Here is a 19,870-nt window from a genome sequence, read left to right on the forward strand (position 1 = left end):
GGGGGGGGAAGGGGGCTGGCTGCCAGCAGCTTAGTGCGCTGCTCTACAGCCTACAGCCTTTTTTAGAAACGTAAGAAGAAAAGAAACAAGAAAAACAGGCGACAGAATGGTGACTAAAATTGTAAAACGGCGGAAAATTGTGGAAAGTTAAAACATAAAGCAAAGGGGTTGGTAATGTTAATAAAATACACAGGAATCAGACAGGTAGCATAGTAGACACACAATTAAAAAAACATGGCAACAGTCTGGTTTCTGTTCGCAAGAGATAAAAAATCACACCCAGCGACAGTATGATGGCCGTTCCCAAAAGACACACAACACGGAACAGTCACTGTACAACACTCACTGTAAAACACTGCACGGAAATATCGGCACAAAGATGACACTCCCTAGCCAAGGGCAGATGGGGGAGGGGGGGACCTGGATGAGGGGGAAACAAGGAGGGAGGAGAGGAAAAAACGAAAGGGGGGAGCAAAGGAGGGAGAGGACTCATAAGGGGGAAGAGGGGCAGGGCAAACACGAGAGAAAAGTCAGAGGAGGGAAATGCAAAAGGACTCGGGGGAGAGAAGGGGGGCAGAGAGATGGTAGGTGGGGAAAAATGAGGATGGAAGAGGGGAAGAGAGAGCCCGGGAAAAGGACAGAGGAAAGGAGGGGAGTGAGGATCAGAGTTGATAGGAGGGATAAATGGAGGGAGAGAGGGCATCATCCAGGAGGAGGTTGATGGAAGCCACCTCAGGAAAGGAGATGAAGGGTGTAGAGATGGAGGGTAGGGGGGACACAACAGTGAGGCGTGGCAGAGGGCGGGGATGGGAGAGGAGAGGAGCAACCAGGGGGTGAGGGGGCTCAAGGCAGCGGGAGGTGTAGAGTATGCGGATATGTTTGAGGAATAGGAGCAGATGGGGGAAAGGAATGAGCTCATAGAGGATCCACATGGGGGACGGGAGGCGTATACGAAAGGCGAGGAGGAGTGCCTGACGCTCAAGGATCTGAAGGGACTTATAGAATTTGGGGGTGGGGGGGGCAGATATCCAGGCGGCACTGGAATGACAGAGGATGGGACGGATTAAGGATTTGTAGGTGTGGAGGATGGTAGAGGGGTGCAACCCCCATGTCCGGACAGAGAGGAGTTTGAGGAGTCGGGGGCGGTTATGGGCTTTGGCTTGGACGGAGCGGAGATGAGGGATCCAGGTGAGGCGACGGCCAATGGTGAGGCCAAGGTAGGTGAGGGTGGGGGTGAGGTGGACAGGATGGGTGCAGACGGTGAGGAAGAAGTCCAGGAGCCAGAAGGAGCGAGTAGTAAGACCTACGATGATTGCCTGGGTCTTGGAAGGATTGATTTTCAGGAGCAACTGGTTACACCAAGCGGCAAAATATGTCAAGGTGATTCTGGAGAAGGCGTTGGGACCGTTGGAGTGTAGGAGCGAGGGCGAGGAATGCGGTGTCATCGGCATATTGCAAGAGGTGTACGGTAAAGGTGGGGTGGGGGGGGGTTGGGTTGGGGCATATCGGCCGTGTACAGGAGGTAGAGGAGAGGGGACTGGACAGAGCCCTGGGGCACACCTGCAGAGGGGTAGAAGGTGTGGGAATGGGCATTATGGATGGTAACATAGGAGGGGCGGTGGGAGAGGAAGGAGGCCATCAGACAGATGTAGTTGACAGGAAGGGCGTAGGTCTCGAGTTTAAACAGGAGAGTGGGATGCCAGACACGGTCGTAGGTCTTTTCGAGATCGAGGGAGACAAAAATGGCGGAGCGACGGGAGTTAAGCTGGAGGGAGAGGAGATGAGTGAGGTGGAGGAGTTGGTCATCAGCAGAGAAGGAAGGTCGCAAGCCACACTGGGTGTCAGGGCGGAGGTGGTTTTGATGGAGGTGGTGATGGATGCGCCAGGAAAGGATGGACTCCAAGAGCTTGCTGAACACCATGCCACTGGCTTCTATCCCGACCAGTGGAAAACCTCCTCTATCCTGATGTTCTCCAAACCCAACAAGCCTCCATCTGACGCCTCTTCGTATCGTCCTATCTGTCTCACGTCGGTGTTCAGCAAGATCTTGGAGTCCATCCTTGACACTGTAGAGGGTGGCAAGGACTGAAAGGTAGGAGGGAGGGCAGTGTTTGAGGTGACGGTAGGTAATGCAGTCGTGGCCGGGAGCATTGTTGCTTTTAGTGCGGAATGTGAGCCTGTTTATTGATGCGAGTGTTAAGTTCAGATGGTGGTGTGTGGCCCAAGTACTGGAAGCTCCTACAACTGTTTTGGCTGCCATCCGTTATCGTGAAGAATTTTCAACAGTTGCTGTTTCAGCCATGTTTAAAATCTTGTAACTAATGTTTCCCTTACTGGTCCTTCCACTCTTGTCAGCGGACTGCTGTTTTGTACACATTCTGTAGAACCTTTCGAGCCTAGCGCTGTATTGGACGACTGATAGGAAGCGGTATTACGTAGCGGCCGTACTGTGTCAGACTGGAAGTAGCGAGATGTGCCTGGATCAGTGTACAGTAGAGTAGAGTAGCGTAGAGTAGTGTGTGGAAACGCGAGGGCGCCTTCAGCAGCGGCTGTGCCGTGTGTGCCTCAGCGGCCAGGCTGGGAGAGGAGTGCCACTTCGACGAGCAGTGCGGCGTCGCGACGCCTCGAACTGTCTGCGTCCAGGGGCGCTGCCGCTGCTCCGAGGGTCTGGTCGCCGTCAACGTGAGCGTCGAGGAGGCCGGCGGGGGCGGCACCGGGGGCGGCGGCGACGTCGGGGGCGAGGGCGGCGGCGACGGCGGCGGCGGCCCACACGCCGCCTGCATCGGTACGTCCGCACTCGCTGCTCGCCCCCCACCACTTCGCCGCCGGAGGAGCCAGCGATACATCGAGACATCGAAAATTTAAACTACATTTTAATATCGGCATGGTGTACCGACAAACCGCCTAATAGAAAGTTCTCACAACCACTTGACTGGCGCGCCTCGCCCCCCATAACCACACCTACTACTATTTTCGGCTCACACGATACGTTCTCAACGTCACCACAAGCAGATTTCACGACACCTTGCACCTTACTACAGGGCATTTCACACTGCAGATAAGTACAGAAATTGGCATACACCATAAAAAATTTACGTACGATATAAAAATTGTAAATATAATATGTAAATACTGTAAACAGCTTTTAATATTTCTTGTGGGATCTGAAATTTAAAAACCTCTCCCACACCGGCCCGATTTAGCTTCACTGATCAGGATAGTAAAAAACATGCCTATATTATGGGAATTTTCATTCACAAAGGACGTTTATCACATTCACACAGTTCAATACTGTTCTATCCTGATTAAATTGAGCTTAACTTAAATTCCATGGGGCAGTGAAGCAATTTCGAAGTCTCGGTGCGACGAAAATTGTCAGTCGATCTCTTGAAAACATTTGTAATAATTAGTAACTTTCGGTGATCACAGGGGGGAGACCGGAGATCTGCTGGTAAGACCGTGTTAGCCCATTTATTGAAAGTAATAAACTGGATATCTTGAGCGTACAAAACGGCAGGTTCGTCCAGTGTAAATCAGACGTTCCCCACTGATACCGTGCAACACAGCGTAGTAAGCAGACACTGTCAATAACAATCAGTTAAATAATAAGCGAACGCACTTACTTTAGTTCATGTACTAAATTTCTTCTCATACAGAATCTCATCAAGATGGCGAATAGCTCAACAATACGTACATATACATCTTCGTTCTTTCACCGCTATTCGGCAAGATCTGAATCATTCTTTTCATAAGAGAAAACATAGATAGCAGAGAAGCTATTCCATGGAGTGAATGCACGCTTCAAGGAATAATAGGGCTTGAAACTACTTTGCATTAATAATAATCGTATATTAAAGTTTAGGAATCGGTAAGATAAGAACAGATATTTCGATATATGTACTGAGTTATATAATATCGCGGAGAGACCGCCGCAAGAGACATTACATGACCGCTGCAAGAGACATTAAAAGCTTATGCGTTACTCATACCGCTATGTAATTACATCTATACTCATATTATATTACCATTCTACAGCACACCCATCACACACAAAACCAACACACACACACAGAAAACCCACCCACCCACCCACCCACACACACACACACACACACACACACACACACACACACACACACACACCACGTCCGGATGGAATCCCAATTCGATTTCACAAGGGGTACCGTACGGCATTGCCCTTTACCTAGCTTGCATTTATCGTAAATCTCGTAAACAGTCGTTTAATGAACAAAGTAAGAGCATACGGACTATCAGACCAATTGTGTGATTGGATTGAGGAGTTCCTAGACAACAGAACGCAGCATGTCATTCTCAATGGAGAGAAGTCTTTCGAAGTAAGAGTGATTTCAGGTGTGCCGCAGGGGAGTGTCGTAGGACCGTTGCTATTCACAGTATACATAAATGACCTTGTGGATGACATCGGAAGTTCACTGACGCTTCTTGCGGATGATACTGTAGTATATCGAGAGGTTGTAACAATGGAAAATTTTACGGAAATGCAAGAGGACCTGCAGCGAATTGACGCATGGTGCAGGGAATGGCAATTGAATCTCAATCTAGACAAGTGTAATGTGCTGCGAATACATAGAAAGAAAGATCCCTTATTATTAAGCTACAATACAGCAGGTCAGCAACTGTAAATAGTTAATTCCATAAATTATCTGAGAGTACGCGCATTAGGAGTGGTTTAAAATGGAATGATCATATAAAGTTGATCGTCGGTAAAGCAGATGCCAGACTGAGATTCATTGGAAGAATCCTAAGGAAATGCAATTCGAAAACAAAGGAAGTAGGTTACAGTACACTTGTTCGCCCACTGCTTGAATACTGCTCAGAAGTGTGGGATCCGCACCAGATAGGGTTGATAGAAGAGATGGAGAAGCTCCAATGGAGAGCAGCGCGCTTCGTTACAGGATCATTCAGTAATCGCGAAAACGTTACGGATAGATAAACTCGAGTGGAAGACTCTGCATGAGAGACGGTCAGTAGCTTGGTACGCGCTTTTGTTGAAGTTTCGAGAACATACCTTCACCGAGGAGTCAAGCAGTATATTGCTCCCTCCTACGTATATCTCGCGAAGAGACCATGAGGATCAAATCAGAGAGATTAGATCCCACACAGAGGCATACCGACAATCCTTCTTTCCACGAACAATACGAGAGTGGAATAGAAGGGAGAACCGATAGAGGTACTGAAGATACCCTCCGCCACACAGATTCATTTCTTCGGATGAATCCAGGTTCTGTTTACAGCATCGTGATGTTTGGCGACATCGCGGTGAACACACTTTGGAAGCGTGTATTCGTCATCGCCATACTGGCGTTTCACCCGGCTGTGAAAAGCTGTGGTCCCATAACACTCCCCTGTGACACGCCAGAGGTTACTTTAACTTCTGTAGTCGTCTCTCCATTGAGAACAACATGAGGTGTTCTGTTTGCTAAAAACTCTTCAATCCAGCCACACAGCTGGTCTGATATTCCGTAGGCTCTTACTTTGTTTATCAGGCGACAGTGCGGAACTGTATCGAACGCCTTCCCGTCTACCTGGGAGCCTGTATCTAATATTTTCTGCGTGTCACGAACAAATAAAGCGAGTTGGGTCTCATACGATCGTTGATTCCTACAGAGTAGATCCAGGATTTCCAGAAATGACATGATACGCGATCAAAAAAAAACGTGTTCTAAAATAGTACAACAGATCGATGTCAGAGACATAGGCCTATAGTTTTGCGTATCCGCTCAACGACCTTTCTTGAAAACTGGAACTACCTGTGCTCTTTTCCAGTCATTTGGAACCTTCCGTTCCTCCAGACCAGGCTCGTCCAAACTGCGCCCCTGGAGTGCTAACACCCGCGGTCGCCCGCGGCCAGCGCCCGAGCGAGTTCGTCGCCCGTTTTCCCTTCGGGCAGAGGACGTCTCACAAGCGCTTCAACTAGAGCTGATTGACCTACAGTGCCATATCCGCCTGAAGGACCGCTTTCTTATGTGCAAAGTTTCACAGCTGTCTTGCAGGAGAGAAATATCCTCTTTTGCACAAGCACGCGGCCAAACGTCTCTCACTGTTTGGTTCCACGTGTATTTGTGAGCGCTTTTTCTCTCTCTTTTAAAGCTTGCTAAAACTAAGAACCGTTCATTCCTTGGCAATAAAAATTTTACCAATTCTTTGAGGTTAGCAGTCTCACGGAACATTGTACCAAGCCTAGACAAAGTCGTTTCCTCGAGAAAGAAAAATGTCTAAAATGTTAAAATATTGTCTTCTTTAACAATGTTGACTGTAAGAATTAAAGAGCTTTATAACCTTAATTCTATTTTAACAAGTTTTCAAACTTGGTCAGTTAAAATTATTACGTACAACACAGCAAAGTAAGGATCCGATTCTAAACTCTGAAAAGGGATACAAAAATTGTAGCAGGAAGTGTAAGAAAAAATACTTGTAACTAGTGACAGTAAGAATGAGCCTCTATATCCTTTACATAACATTAATTCTGAACTAGAATATTTTGTCTTCAGTTAAAACTTCCGGGCTGAGAGGCCGTGGTCGATGTATAAAATTTCCACCTGACGTTTCGTCCCCATCTGCGGGAGACATCTTCTGAGGTCGTCTGTCTACGGCCTCTCAGCCCGGAAGTTTTAACTGAAGACAGCACCGGCCGTGAAAGCCTACACTGTAGAATATTTTGTTTACGTTAGATCATACCGCCGGGCAATCCAGCGCAGAGCAGTGCTGTGCGGTCTCACTCGCTCTGCAGCTCTCTCTCTGTCTCTCTCTCTCTCGGTCCTATGGCGATACTAGCGACACACGGTCGCAGACGGGGCGCTCAACTACACTGTCTTGCGCCCGTTGAGCCTGCTCTAGAGACTTGCGGTACACGGCTGTTAGAAGGGAGGGGGGGAGGGGGGGGGGGCAAGTTCTTTCGCGTACTCTTTGTACAATCGAATTGGTATCCCGTCAGGTCACCCGTAACAGCACAAAGCTGACACTTCGCTTTAAGGTGCTCGTCACAACCATCCACACAGTACAGATATAGAGGTGACACTTGATTGGTGGCCGGAGGGAGACCACAGTGAAGCACATCCACCAGGACCTTGCAGTGAGAGGTGTTCCCGCAGCCACTCCAGTACACTCACTCACTCACTCTGACTTGTAGTGTTTTAGCGTGGTGTCTGACGCTGCTCTGGACCGTGGCGTGTGGTGACGCCTCTGACACAGGTCTCCTGCCCTACAGAGCCGGGTCGGCGGCGCCTGGGGGAGCCGTGCAAGGATCGCAAGGAGTGCGGCGCGCCGAACTCGTTCTGCCTGCCGGGCAAGGATGTGTGCGCCTGCCTGCCGGAATTCCCGCTCACCGACGGGCACAGCCAGTGCGGGAAGCGTGAGTACCCCGCATCTGTATCAGCTTCACACTAACTGTACTTCATTACCTTCTTATAATAATAATAATAATAATAATAATAATAATGGCGAGTGACGAGGGCCTCCCGTCGGTTACACTGCTCGCCTGGTGCAAGTCTTTCGATTTGACGCCACTTCGGCGACTTGCGCGTCGATGAGGATGAAATGATGAAGATTAGGACAACACAACACCCAATCCCTGGCGTGGAGAAAATCTCCGAGCCAGCCGGGAATCGAACCCGCGCCCTTAGGACTGACAGTTGAAACGTCGCCTTAGAAAAATTATACATGACTGTGCTTAAACTGACACACAATATTTATTAGCGCAACGCAATCTGACTTTCAATAATCCCTACAAAAGAATGGCCCTGACTAACATTAACCTATACCTTTCCCAAATCACTTACCTCACAAAAATCTTCGTTACTCGAACTACTGCAATACAGCGAGCGCCACTACTGCCAGCTAAATAAAAGATTCAAACTACTGAAGGCACTAACTACTGATAGGCATAGTTAGCAAATGAAAGATTTTGATAGAGAACAAACAATGTATTTACCTTAATAGTGTTCAAAAGTCATTATATCAGTTCATGACACCCAATCTTACAAATTTCAAAACTCCGCCATCTCTCTCCCCACATCCACCACTGCTGGCGGCTCACCTCCAACTGCGCAACGCTACGCGCTGTTAACAGCCAGCTGCCCAACACTACAATGGAGAGTATTACAACAATGCCAACCAGCCACTGACTGCACACGGCACAGCCAGTGATTTTCATACAGAGCGCTATGTGGCGTTACCAATAAAAAAAACCTAAACAGCATACTTACACAGTCTGTCGCTCTGACCACTCAGCTACCGGGGGCGGACCTTCTTATAGGTTTCAACCAAGACTATTTGACCACGTGCTGTTATGCGACACTTTTGTGCACAGTAGGGTAAATGAACTGGCGTCGAATGTACCGGGTGATCAAAAAGTCAGTATAAATTTGAAAACTGAATAAATCACAGTATAATGTAGATAGAGATATACAAATTGATACACATGCTTGGAATGACATGATGTTTTATCAGAACCAAAAAAAAACATAAAAGTTCAAGAAATGTCCGTCAGATGGCGCTTCATCTGATCAGAATAGCAATAATTAGCATGACAAAGTAAGACAAAGAAAAGATCATGTTCATTACAGGAAATGCTCAATATGTCCACCATCATTCCTCAACAATAGCTGTACTCGAGGAATTATGTTGTGAACAGCACTGTAAAGCATGTCCGGAGTTATGGTGAGGCATACATAGAGATGTCGGTCGATCACGATACATTTGCGACTTCAGGTAACCCCAAAGCCAAAAATTGGGAGACCACTCAGGACGAAACTGGCGGCTGAGCACACGACCTTCACCAAACGACGCGCAAGAGATCTTTCACGCGTCTAGCAATATGAGGTGGAGCGCAACTTTACTGTATGATTAAATGATGATGGCGTCGTCTTGGGTAAAATATTCCGGAGGTAAAATAGTCCCCCATTCGGATCTCCGGGCGGGGACTACTCAGGAGGGCGTCGTTATCAGGAGAAAGAAAATTGGTGTTAGACGGATCGGAGCGTGGAATGACAGATCCCTTAATCGGGCAGGTAGGTTAGAAAATTTAAAAAGGGAAATGGATAGGTTAAAGTTAGATAAAGTGGGAATTAGTGAAGTTCTGTGGCGGGAGGAACAACACTTTTGGGCAGGTGAATACAGGGTAATAAATACAAAATCATATAGGGGTAATGCAGGAGTAGGTTTAATAATGAATAACAAAATAGGAGTGCTCGTAAGCTACTACAAACAGCATAGTGAAGGCATTATTGTGGCCAAGATAGATACGAAGCCCACACCTACTACAGTAGTATAAGTTTATATGCCAACTAGCTCTGCAGATGGCGAAAAAATTGAAGAAATGTATGATGAAATGAAAGAAATTATTTAGATAGTGAGGTGCGACGAAAATTTAATAGCCATTCGTGACTGGAATTCGGTAGTAGGAAGAGGGAGAGAAGGAAACGTAGTAGGTGAATATGGACAGGGGCAAAGAAATGAAAGAGGAAGCCGCCTGGTAGAATTTTGCACAGAGCACAGCTTAATCATAGGTAACACTTGGTTCAAGAATCATAAAAGAAGGCTGTATACATGGAAGAACTGTGGAGATACTAAAAGGTATCAGATAGATTATATAATGATAAGACAGACCAGGTTTTAAATTGTCAGACATTTCCAGGGGCAGATGTGGACTCTAACCACGATCTATTACTTATGGACTGTAGATTAAAACTGAAGAAACTGCAAAAGGTGGGAATTTAAGGAGTTGGGACCTGGATAAACTGAAAGAACCAGAGGTTGTACAGAGATGAAGTAGTGAAGGCAGCAGAGGATCTAGTAGGTAAAAAGACAAGGGCTAGTAGAAATCCTAGGGTAACAGAAGATACAAGAACTGAATTGATGAAAGGAGAAAATGTAAAAATACAGCAAATGAAGCAGGCAAAATGGAATACAAAATTCTCAAAAATGAGATCGACAGGCTAAGCAGGGATGGCTAGAGGATAAATGTAAGGATAGATACTGCCTACAGGAAAATTAAAGATACCGTGTATGAATATCAAGAGCTCTGATGGAAATCCAGTTCTACGCAAAGAAGGGAAAGCAGAAAGGTGGAAGAAGTATATAGGGGGTCTATACAAGTGTGATGAACTTCAGGACAATATTATGGAAATGGAAGAGGATGTAGATGAAGATGAAATGGGAGGTATGATACTGTGTGAAGAGTTTGACAGAGCATTGAAAGCTAAGTTGAAACAAGGCCCCGGGAGTAGACAACATTCCATTAGAACTACTGACGGCCTTGTTGTTGTGGTCTTCAGTCCTGAGATTGGTTTGATGCAGCTCTCCATGCTACTCTATCCTGTCCAGGCTTCTTCATCTCGCAGTACCTACTGCAACCTACATCCTTCTGCATCTGCTTAGTGTATTCATCTCTTCGTCTCCCTCTACGATTTTTACCCTCCACGCTGCCCTCCAGTACTAAATTGGTGATCCCTTGATGCCTCAGAACATGTCCTACGAACCGGTCCCTTCTTCTTGTCATGTTGTGCCACAAACTCCTCTTCTCCCCAGTTCTGTTCAGTACCTCCTCATCAGTTATGTGATCTGCCCATCTGATATTCAGTATTCTTCTGTAGCACCACATTTGGAAAGCTTCTATTCTCTTCTTGTCCAAACTATTTATCGCCCATGTTTCACTTCCATACGTGGCTACACTCCATACAAATACTTTCAGAAACGACTTCCTGACACTTAAATCTATACTCGATGTTAACAAATTTCTCTTCTTCAGAAACGTATTTCCTGCCATTGCCACTTTACATTTTATATCCTCTCTACTTCGACTATCATCAGTTATTTTGCCCCCCAAATAGCAAAACTCCTTTATACTTTAAGTGTCTCATTTCCTAATCTAATTCCCTCAGCATCACCAGACTTAATTCGACTACATTCCATTATACCCGGTTTGCTTTTGTTGATGTTCATCTTATATCCTCCTCTCAAGACACTGTCTATTGCCTTCAACTGCTCTTCCATCAGTAAAAGATGAGAACATGTTTCGTGAAGAGTCAGCGGACTTGCTAAAAGTACTTTTACAAGCAGTCTCAACTGCAAAAATATTTATTTCGATGGTAACCGGTTTCATTGGCAACGGCCTTGCCGCAGTGGCTACTCCGGTTCCCGTGAGATCACCAAAATTAAGTGCTGTCGGGCCTGGCCGGCACTTGGATGGGTGACCATCTGGGCCGCCATGTGCTGTTGCCATTTTTCGGGGTGCACTCAACCTCGCGATGCCAATTGAGGAGCTACTCGACCGAATAGTAGCGGCTTCGGTCAGAAATACCATCATAACGATCGGGAGAGCTGTGTGCTGACCCCATGCCCCTCCTATCCGCATCCTCGTCTGAAGATGACACGGCGGTCGGATGGTCCCGATAGGCCAGTTGTGGCCTGTAGACGGAGTGGTAACCGGTTTCATCAGACCACTACACAATGACGGTAGGCGGTGACTGTGAATGGAGCATTTTTAAACAACTTGTATCTTCCGCACCCGGGCCAATCTAGAGGGGATGCTGTGGTCTCTCCTGGTATTTGAGGCTATAGACTTTACAAACATAACAAAATTTTCCTCCGTCATGTCTACCACTGATCGTCTGCAATTCTGCTAAATTGGAGATTTTGCACTGCCCAGTCCATTGGGAAATACTGTGATTTTCAAAATTCTACATTTTCAGGGAAATCCCCGCAAATCGGGGAATACCAGGGAGGTTTTAGAAAGGGTAGATCATGTCTGGAATAAATGCTTAACCTCAAAAACATTATGGCATACCAAAAATCAAGGGCAAAGTAATATAAGTAACCTCCTTCATTGATTTCAAGAAAGCATATGATTCGAGTGATAGAGAATCTCTGTTATCAGTCCTAGAAGAAATTGTTCGGATAAGAAAACAACTAATATTATAAAAGCGACCCTTACAAATACATTTTCAAAAGTTCAATTTATGGGCTCATTATTGGAAACCTTTGAAATAAAAACGGGAGTGAGACAGGGGGATGGGCTCTCACCATTGCTGTTTAATTGTGCGCTTGAGAAAGTACTCAGAGAATGGAACACAAATATTAAGAGTGGTATAAGACTGGGTTGAAGAAAGAAGAACCTTAAAGTAAATTGCATTGCTTTTGCAGATGATATGGCCCTGTTTGCTGAAACAATGGAAGAAGCACAGGAGCAAATCCTTGAACTAAAGAACCAAGCAGCTAAAATAGGTATTCACATCTCCTTTGAAAAAACTAAGATATAGACAAACATCTCAAGCACTCATGTAAATACCTCAAAGTTCAAGAACAGAAGATTGAAATAGTGAAAGAATTCAAATATCTCGGGGAATGGATTAGTTGGAATGCTGAGGAAAGCAAAGCAATGGAATCCAGAAAAAATAAACTGCAACTGGCCTTCCAACTAACAAAAAATACATACAGCAAAAAATCCCTTTCATGGGGGTCCAAAATTACACATTACAAGACAGTGATTAAGCCAGAAGCACTGTATGCAGCAGAAACACTAAACATGAATTTCAAATGTCAAATGGAGAAACTTGAGCTAAAGGAAAGAAAAATTTTAAGAAAAATCATAGCGCCAAAATTTTCAAGACAATAAGATTATATACATCAAAAATGAAACTTTCTTCAAGAAAATTGAAAAACTTTCAGATACTATGTGAAGAAAGAGAATAAATTTTTATGGTCATCTTCTCAGAATGAATTCCATCAGATTAACTAAACAAATCTTTGACTTTTTCCGTAACCGCAAAACAAAACCCAACTGGTTTGAAGAAACTGAGAAAGACCTAGCAGAATTAAAGATTTCAGAAAATTCACTTATTGATCGAACAGTTAAATTAATTACTAAAGATGAAAACATAAGGTTCCAAGACAAATCCACAAAAAAGTGCAAACCCTTCATCTCGGAAGAAGAGAGGAAAAGTAGATCAGAAAGAATGAAGAAATACTGGGCCCTAAGAAAAGAACAACGAACAAAGAAATGATTGATCCAGCGTACCCCAAAGAGGGCGAAACGAAAGAAGAACAATGTGTATTTTCATCTTCATTATGTTATTGTTATGCATCAGAATTTACTCAGTCGTTATGATTCACTTTTTTCAGTTTGAGATTTTCTGTTTTCGGTAAAGTCTTACATTATTGGTGCATGAACAAAGAAACTAACGGATATTCTGTAATTCGTTGAAAACTGTGTACTTAATCATAAGGAAAACGTTATGATTCACTTTTTTCAGTTTGAGATTTTCAGTTTTTCGGTGAAAGTCTAACATTATTGCTGCATGAACAAAGGAAGGACGTTATGTTCACTTTTTCGACATTTTCAATTTTCGGTGAAAGTCTAACATTATTGGTGTTTGACTAAGAAAAAAACAGATATTCTGTACTTTGAATACTATGTATTTAATCATAAGAAGGACGTATTATTGGCATTCGTATTAATAATACAAAAAATATGAACTAGTACTCAGCTTACACTAAAGAAACAAGCTTGCAATTTGGTGTGCAATCAAGATAACATACCTAAAAGCTTTGAGTGGCTATCTGCCAGTCGTTTGAGATACAATAAACTTCATGTAATACTTATTAACTTAAGATTTTCGGGCACTATGAGGTTCTCAAAGTCGCCAAATAAGGTGCTTAAAAATTTATAAGTTTAAAATCCAGCCCTCACTTCCATAAACTTCTGCAAATTTTCATGGCTGTACTACTCTCAACTGGACTTGGTGACTGCATTTCATTGTCTTACTTTTTTATTCGTCTCAAACGCAGCCTGTTTTGCTCAGTCTCAGTTATCTGACACAGTTACCCAAACACAGTCGGACTTCACTACAAAAATATAAAGCACACTGTGTCAGATTTAACCAAATTATATACACATAAGCGGGCAAATATGTGAGATAATAAGACTAAAAAGAGCGTCAAAGGGACCTCACACGTTCAATACTTATTCCGCATTTCTGAGTATTGCGCCATAGTACTGACTGTCTGAGATCAGTATTGATCATTTGCGCAATACATTGAGCAAAAGCCACAGGTTTAAAAACGTACTGTGCACTGCGAGAAATTTGAATTAGCTGCAAACATAATTCTATAAAACACTGAAAAAAGTAAATGATCAAGATCAAGAAGTGATGTCAAAAATGTATATGCAGAACTTCAAAAAAAATGAAGTTAACTAGTCGAACAAATGAGGTTCCTGTGTCATCATAAAACGCCAATACCTCCCTGTTTACAATAACAGAGGAAACTAAAGATCGTGGTGTCATGACTGTAACAGAAAACGTTTATTTTACTTGTAACGGTTCTTAGAATTGATAAATAATGTCAGGTTAGATCTCGAATGAGTATACATTTCCATTATACTCGCAACGCATGTCACCGTGTAGACACAACATCATGCATGCTTTCGATCAGTAAAAGAAAATAACTGTTTCACTTCGTTGGCAGAAGTTGTTACAGTAGAGAAATACACAGAAAACTGCAGCACGTGTACACGTCAAATTGCACGCTTCAGTTGTTTAATTTGTAATTAGTCATTGTTGTCGTCGTGAGTGAGACCGTGGGCCACTTATATGCTCATTGCTCGTTTTTCAGACTTGTTACGCTAATTCTACATGATTTCTGTTTGTGTTACGCAAGCCAGGCAACTCAATACAATACATGTAAGTACCGCATAACTACCACTGACATGTTCGCCGCGATGCCAGAGTGCTGCACGATTTCCAATTATTTTTCTGCTTACTTCTTGGCTAATTTTGAGTACAGTGCATTACGAGGACAGCCTGAAAACTTCTCGTCTGAAGAGTGAAAACGACGAATTTATACTTTCAAAGAAGCTTCATTATTCAACATAATCCCCTGTAACATCAGTAAATTTCATTCAGCTATGTCTCAATGCCGTTATCCCCTTTCTGTAGCCTGTCGCGGTGGTCTAGCGGTTCAGGCGCTCAGTCCGGAACCGCGCGATTGCTGCGGTCGCAGCTTCGAATCCTGCCTCGGGCATGGATGTGTGTGATGTCCTTAGGTTAGTTAGGTTTAAGTAGTTCTAAGTTCTAGGGGACTGATAACCACAGATGTTAAGTCCCATAGTGCTCAGAGCCATTTGAACCATTTGAACCCTTTCTGTAGTGTTACACCAACAGTGCTGCAACGTACCCGTCTACAGCCGCAATGCCTCCTAGACTGGACGAAATGTGCTGACCAGTGAGAAATTTCTTCAGTCTTGAGGACACATGAAAGTCCGAGGGAGCCAAATCTGAGGAACAGGATGTACGTTCCAGCATTTAATAGTGCAAATCCCTTAATTTCTCGATTGCCAATGCGCTTTTGTGGGCATGCAAAAAGTCGTGATTTTTGTAAACCCTCGTCGCCAGTTTTTAAAGGCCTCGTCGGTACTGCTGGAAAGGTCGAGTTTTCACTGTTGTTGCGGTAGGCCGAGCACGTGAGTTCGAGAAACGGCTTCAGGTACAGTACACCGCTAAGACAATTTCTCCCTGCCACTGTTATAGAGCTATGCCCCAGGGCCAGGTAACAGGATAGGAGAACGAAGCTTCTGCGGCATTCAAACAAATCATTTTGTTGTTATGGTCTTCAGTCCAGAGACTGGTTTGATGCAGCTCTCCATGCTACTCTATCCTGTGCAAGCTTCTTCATCTCCCAGTACCTACTGCAACCTACATCCTTCTGAATCTGCTTAGTGTATTCATCTCTTGGTAACCCTCTACGGTTTTTACCCTCCTCGCTGCCCTCCAGTGCTAGATTTGTGATCCGTGGATGCCTCCGAACATGCCCTACCAACCGATCCCTTTTTCTAGTCAAGTTGTGCCACAATTTTCTCTTCTCTCCAATTCTGTTCAATACCGCCTCATTAATTATGTGATCTAACCATGTAATCTTCAGCATTATTCTGTAGCATCACATTGCAAAAGCTTCTATTCTCTTCTTGTCTAAACTATTTATCGTCCACTTTTCACTCCCATAATGGCTACACTCCATACAAATACGATCAGAAACGACTTCCTGACACTTAAATTTATACTCGATGTCAACAAATGTCTCTTCTTCAGAAAAGTATTCCTTGCCATTGCCAGACTACATTTTATATCCTACTTAGACCACCGTCAGTTATTTTTCTCCCCAAATAGCAAAACTCTCATTCCCTAATCTAATTCCCTCAGCATTACCCGACTTAATTCGACTACATTGCACTATCCTCGTTTTGCTTTTCTTGATGTTCATCTTGTATCCTCATTTCAAGACACTATCCATTCCGTTCAACTGCTCTTCCAAGTCCTTTGCTGTCTCTGACAGAATTACAATGTCATCGTCGAACCTCAAAGTTTTTATTTCTTCTCCATGGACTTTAATTCCTACTCCGAACTTTTCTTTTGTTTCCTTTACTGCTTGCTCAATATACAGATTGTATAACATCGGGGATAGGCTACAACCCTGTCTCACTCCCTTCCCAACCACTGCTTTCCTTTCATACCCCTCGACTCTTATAACTGCCATCTGCCTTCTGTACAAATTGTAAATAGCCTTTTGCTCCCTGTATTTTACCCCTGCCACCTTCACAATTTGAAGGAAAGTATTCCAGTCAACATTGTCAAAAGCTTTCTCTAAGTCTACAAATGCTAAAAACGTAGGTTTGCCTCACATGTTCAAACATTTTAACGGAATCCAAACTGATCTTCTCCAAGGCTGACATCTACCAGTTTTGCCATTCGTTTGTAAAGAATTCGTGTTAGCATTTTGCAGCTGCGACTTATTAAGCTGATAGTTCGGTAATTTTCAGATCTGTCAACACCTGCTTTCTTTGGGATTGGAATTATTATATTCTTCTTGACGTCTGAGGGTATTTCGCCTGTCTCATACATCTTGCTCACCAGTTGGTAGAGTTTTGCCAGGAACGGCTCTCCCAAGGCTATCAGTAGTTCTAATGGAATGTTGTCTACTCCCGGGGCCTTGTTTCGACTCAGGTCTTTCAGTGCTCTGTCAAACTCTTCACGCAGTATCGTATCTCCCATTTCATCTTCATCTACATCCTCTTCCATTTCCATAATATTGTCCTCAAGTACATCGCCCTTGTATAGACCCCTATATACTCCTTCCACCTTATAACCGGGACCAAACAAATATCGAAAAATACCGGTTATTCAGAACTAAAATACCGATGTTGTTTTAGCAGGTCGGTTTCTCGCCTTCCTAATAAGGCCACATACTCGATCCTCCCTCGCTCTCTGCTAGACAACCCCTCGCAGGGTGCAGACGTAGAGGGCCAAAGTAAACGGCGGGACAGCTGGTTGGGGGACGCCAGCTGTGGTCCGTGCCGGTCCGGTCATCCACGTGGCGGGATTAAGCCGAAACGCGCACCCCACGCTGACCTCGGCCCACCGTCGCCCCCTGCGTACACTGTGCGTGGAGGAGCGCATTGGAGGCAGGCGGCACCCCGGAAATCGATTCCACCCCCGTGCCAACCGGCCAACCGGCCCGCACCTGTGCGTGAGCACCGCCGGCCTACAGGGCAAGGGGGGGGGGGGGGGGGGGGGCGCCAGGCCGGGCGAGCGGCAGGCAGCGCAGCCTCCCGGCACAAACAGGGGCCACGACGGCCACACAGCAGGTGACAGACTCTCACCTTGTGCATCTCACTCGATTCACCGTAAAGCCATCTCCACATGGGACGACACAGTTGGCGTTTATGTGGAGCTTTACGAGTTTTGTGACGCTCAAAGGTCTCTGTTGGATTCCTTTCATGTTAATTTTTTTTTAAACTGTTGTCGTTTACGGCATACATTCCACTTTTAAATTTACTGTGGTGTTTCGGACTATCTGGGAGGAGACTGAGCAGTGCAACGTTTTACTTTTACACATAATCAACAACGATCTGTCACACTACTACACTTTAAAACACAGTTCATATGTAATTCATGTCGCACGGTCTCATACGGAACCTACATCCACTTTCTTTTATATACTGTATATCATAAGATACTGTCATCCCCCTTCCCTTCTGTGTGAAAGGACGAATGAGCAAATGTATTTCTAGTTGCACGCTTGATGGTAGCAGACAAGCTTGTCTGCTAGAGAACAGTAGGACCAACGTCGGAACAGGTAGCTACGCTTTCTAAAAGCAAAGAGGTTTCTATTCTTGGTATGGTCCTGTCGGTCCCTTGTCATGTTGGTATAGGAAGCTGCCTGTCTGGTCACTTCCGTTTCGTATCTGGAAGCTCTCTCGGTAGGGGCCCACGAGCAGTCTGTCCGCGGCGAGCGTCTGAAGTGGTAAGATCTCCGGCTAAGTGCGCCTCTGCTAAGTCCGTAGGACAAAGGATTTCTTACGTTCAGCCTAACTGGAATATTAATCACCTTTATTTCAGGTTTAGATCTGAAATATCTTATGTTATCTTAAATTGCAACGCAGTGTAATTCGAGTGTGAAGTTCAGAATATCTTCCAGTAGTTGCTTTGTCACTACTTCGCGAGTAAAGTGGAACCACATGTTGAGGATCCGTAATCTAAGATCATCAATCTTAAATGCGAATGTGCGTGAGATTTATAGCGTCTCGTCTTGACAATATTTTTCAATATAGCAACTTTTCTTTATGTTCAACCCACGTGAGGTGTACTTTGTGAAACCAGTACCACGTGCTTATACAATTGTGCTTAAGAAATTCATTGTCCTACGGACTTAGCAGAGACGTGCTTAGCCGGAGATCTTACCACTTGAGACGCTCGCCGCGGAGAGACTGCCGTGGGCCCCTACGGAGGGTGTCTCACAGGTACAAATGGAAGTGACCAGAGACGCATCTTCCTATACCAACATGACAAGGGACGGACAATACCACACTAAGAATAGAAATACATCTGCTCATTCTTCCTTTCACACAGAAGGGAAGGGGGACGACAGTATCTTATCATATACAGTATATAAAAGAAAGCGAATGTAGGTTCCGTATGAGACTGTGCGGCATGAATTACATATAAACTGTATTTTAAAGTGTAGTAGTGTGACAGATCGTTCTTGTTTATGTGTAAAATTAACACGTTCCACTGCTCAGTCTCCTCCCAGATAGTCAGAAACACCACAGTAAATTTACAAGTGGAATGTATGCCGTAAATGACAACAGTTTAAAAAAATTAACATTAAAGGAATCCAACAGAGACCTTTCATAACGTCACTTGACTTTATTTCTCACTGATGTAGCATTGCCGCACGTGGAACACAATACTCACTGCCGCAAAATAAAAATGCACCATGAAACTTCCTGGCAGATTTGACGGAGCGAGACTCGAACTCGGGACCTTTGCCTTTCGCGGGAAAGTGCTCTACCAACTGAGCTACCTACACCGCTTCGGTCGCAGGTTCGAATCCTGTCTCGGGCATGGATGTCCTTAGCTCAGTTAGATTTTAGTAAGTTCTAGGGGACTGATGACCTCAGAAGTTGTCCCATAGGGCTGAGAGCCATTTGAACCATTTCGAGCTACCCAAGCACGACTCACGACCAGTCCTCACAGCTTTAATTCCGGCAGTACCTTGCCTCCTACCTTCCAAACTTCACAGAATCTCTTCTGCGAACCTTGCAGAAGTAGCACACCTGAAAAGAGGATATTGCGGAGACATGGCTTATCACAGCCTGGGGGATGTTTTCAGAACGAGATTTTCACTCTCCAGCGGAGTGTGCGCTGATATGAAACTTCCTGGCAGATTAAAACTGTGCGCTGGACCGAGACTCTAACTCGGGACCTTTGCCTTTCGCGTGCAACTGCTCTACCATCTGAGCTACCCAAGCACGACTCACGACCCGTCCTCACAGCTTTAG

General features: G+C 44.7%; 1 protein-coding gene across 3 annotated transcripts in view; it reads left to right on the top strand.

Annotated features, from left to right (window-relative positions):
• Positions 1–19,870, top strand: part of LOC126293481 (platelet endothelial aggregation receptor 1) — an 800,502-nt gene that overhangs the window by 548,464 nt on the left and 232,168 nt on the right. For all 3 annotated transcript variants that reach the window (XM_049986725.1, XM_049986726.1, XM_049986727.1), the window contains exons 3-4: positions 2,570–2,785; positions 7,247–7,390. In XM_049986725.1, coding sequence (XP_049842682.1) covers positions 2,570–2,785; positions 7,247–7,390 — 360 coding nt within the window. The remainder of the gene's footprint in view (positions 1–2,569; positions 2,786–7,246; positions 7,391–19,870) is intronic.

Source organism: Schistocerca gregaria, chromosome 10, assembly GCF_023897955.1.
Source record: "Schistocerca gregaria isolate iqSchGreg1 chromosome 10, iqSchGreg1.2, whole genome shotgun sequence".
Lineage (NCBI taxonomy): Eukaryota > Metazoa > Arthropoda > Insecta > Orthoptera > Acrididae > Schistocerca > Schistocerca gregaria.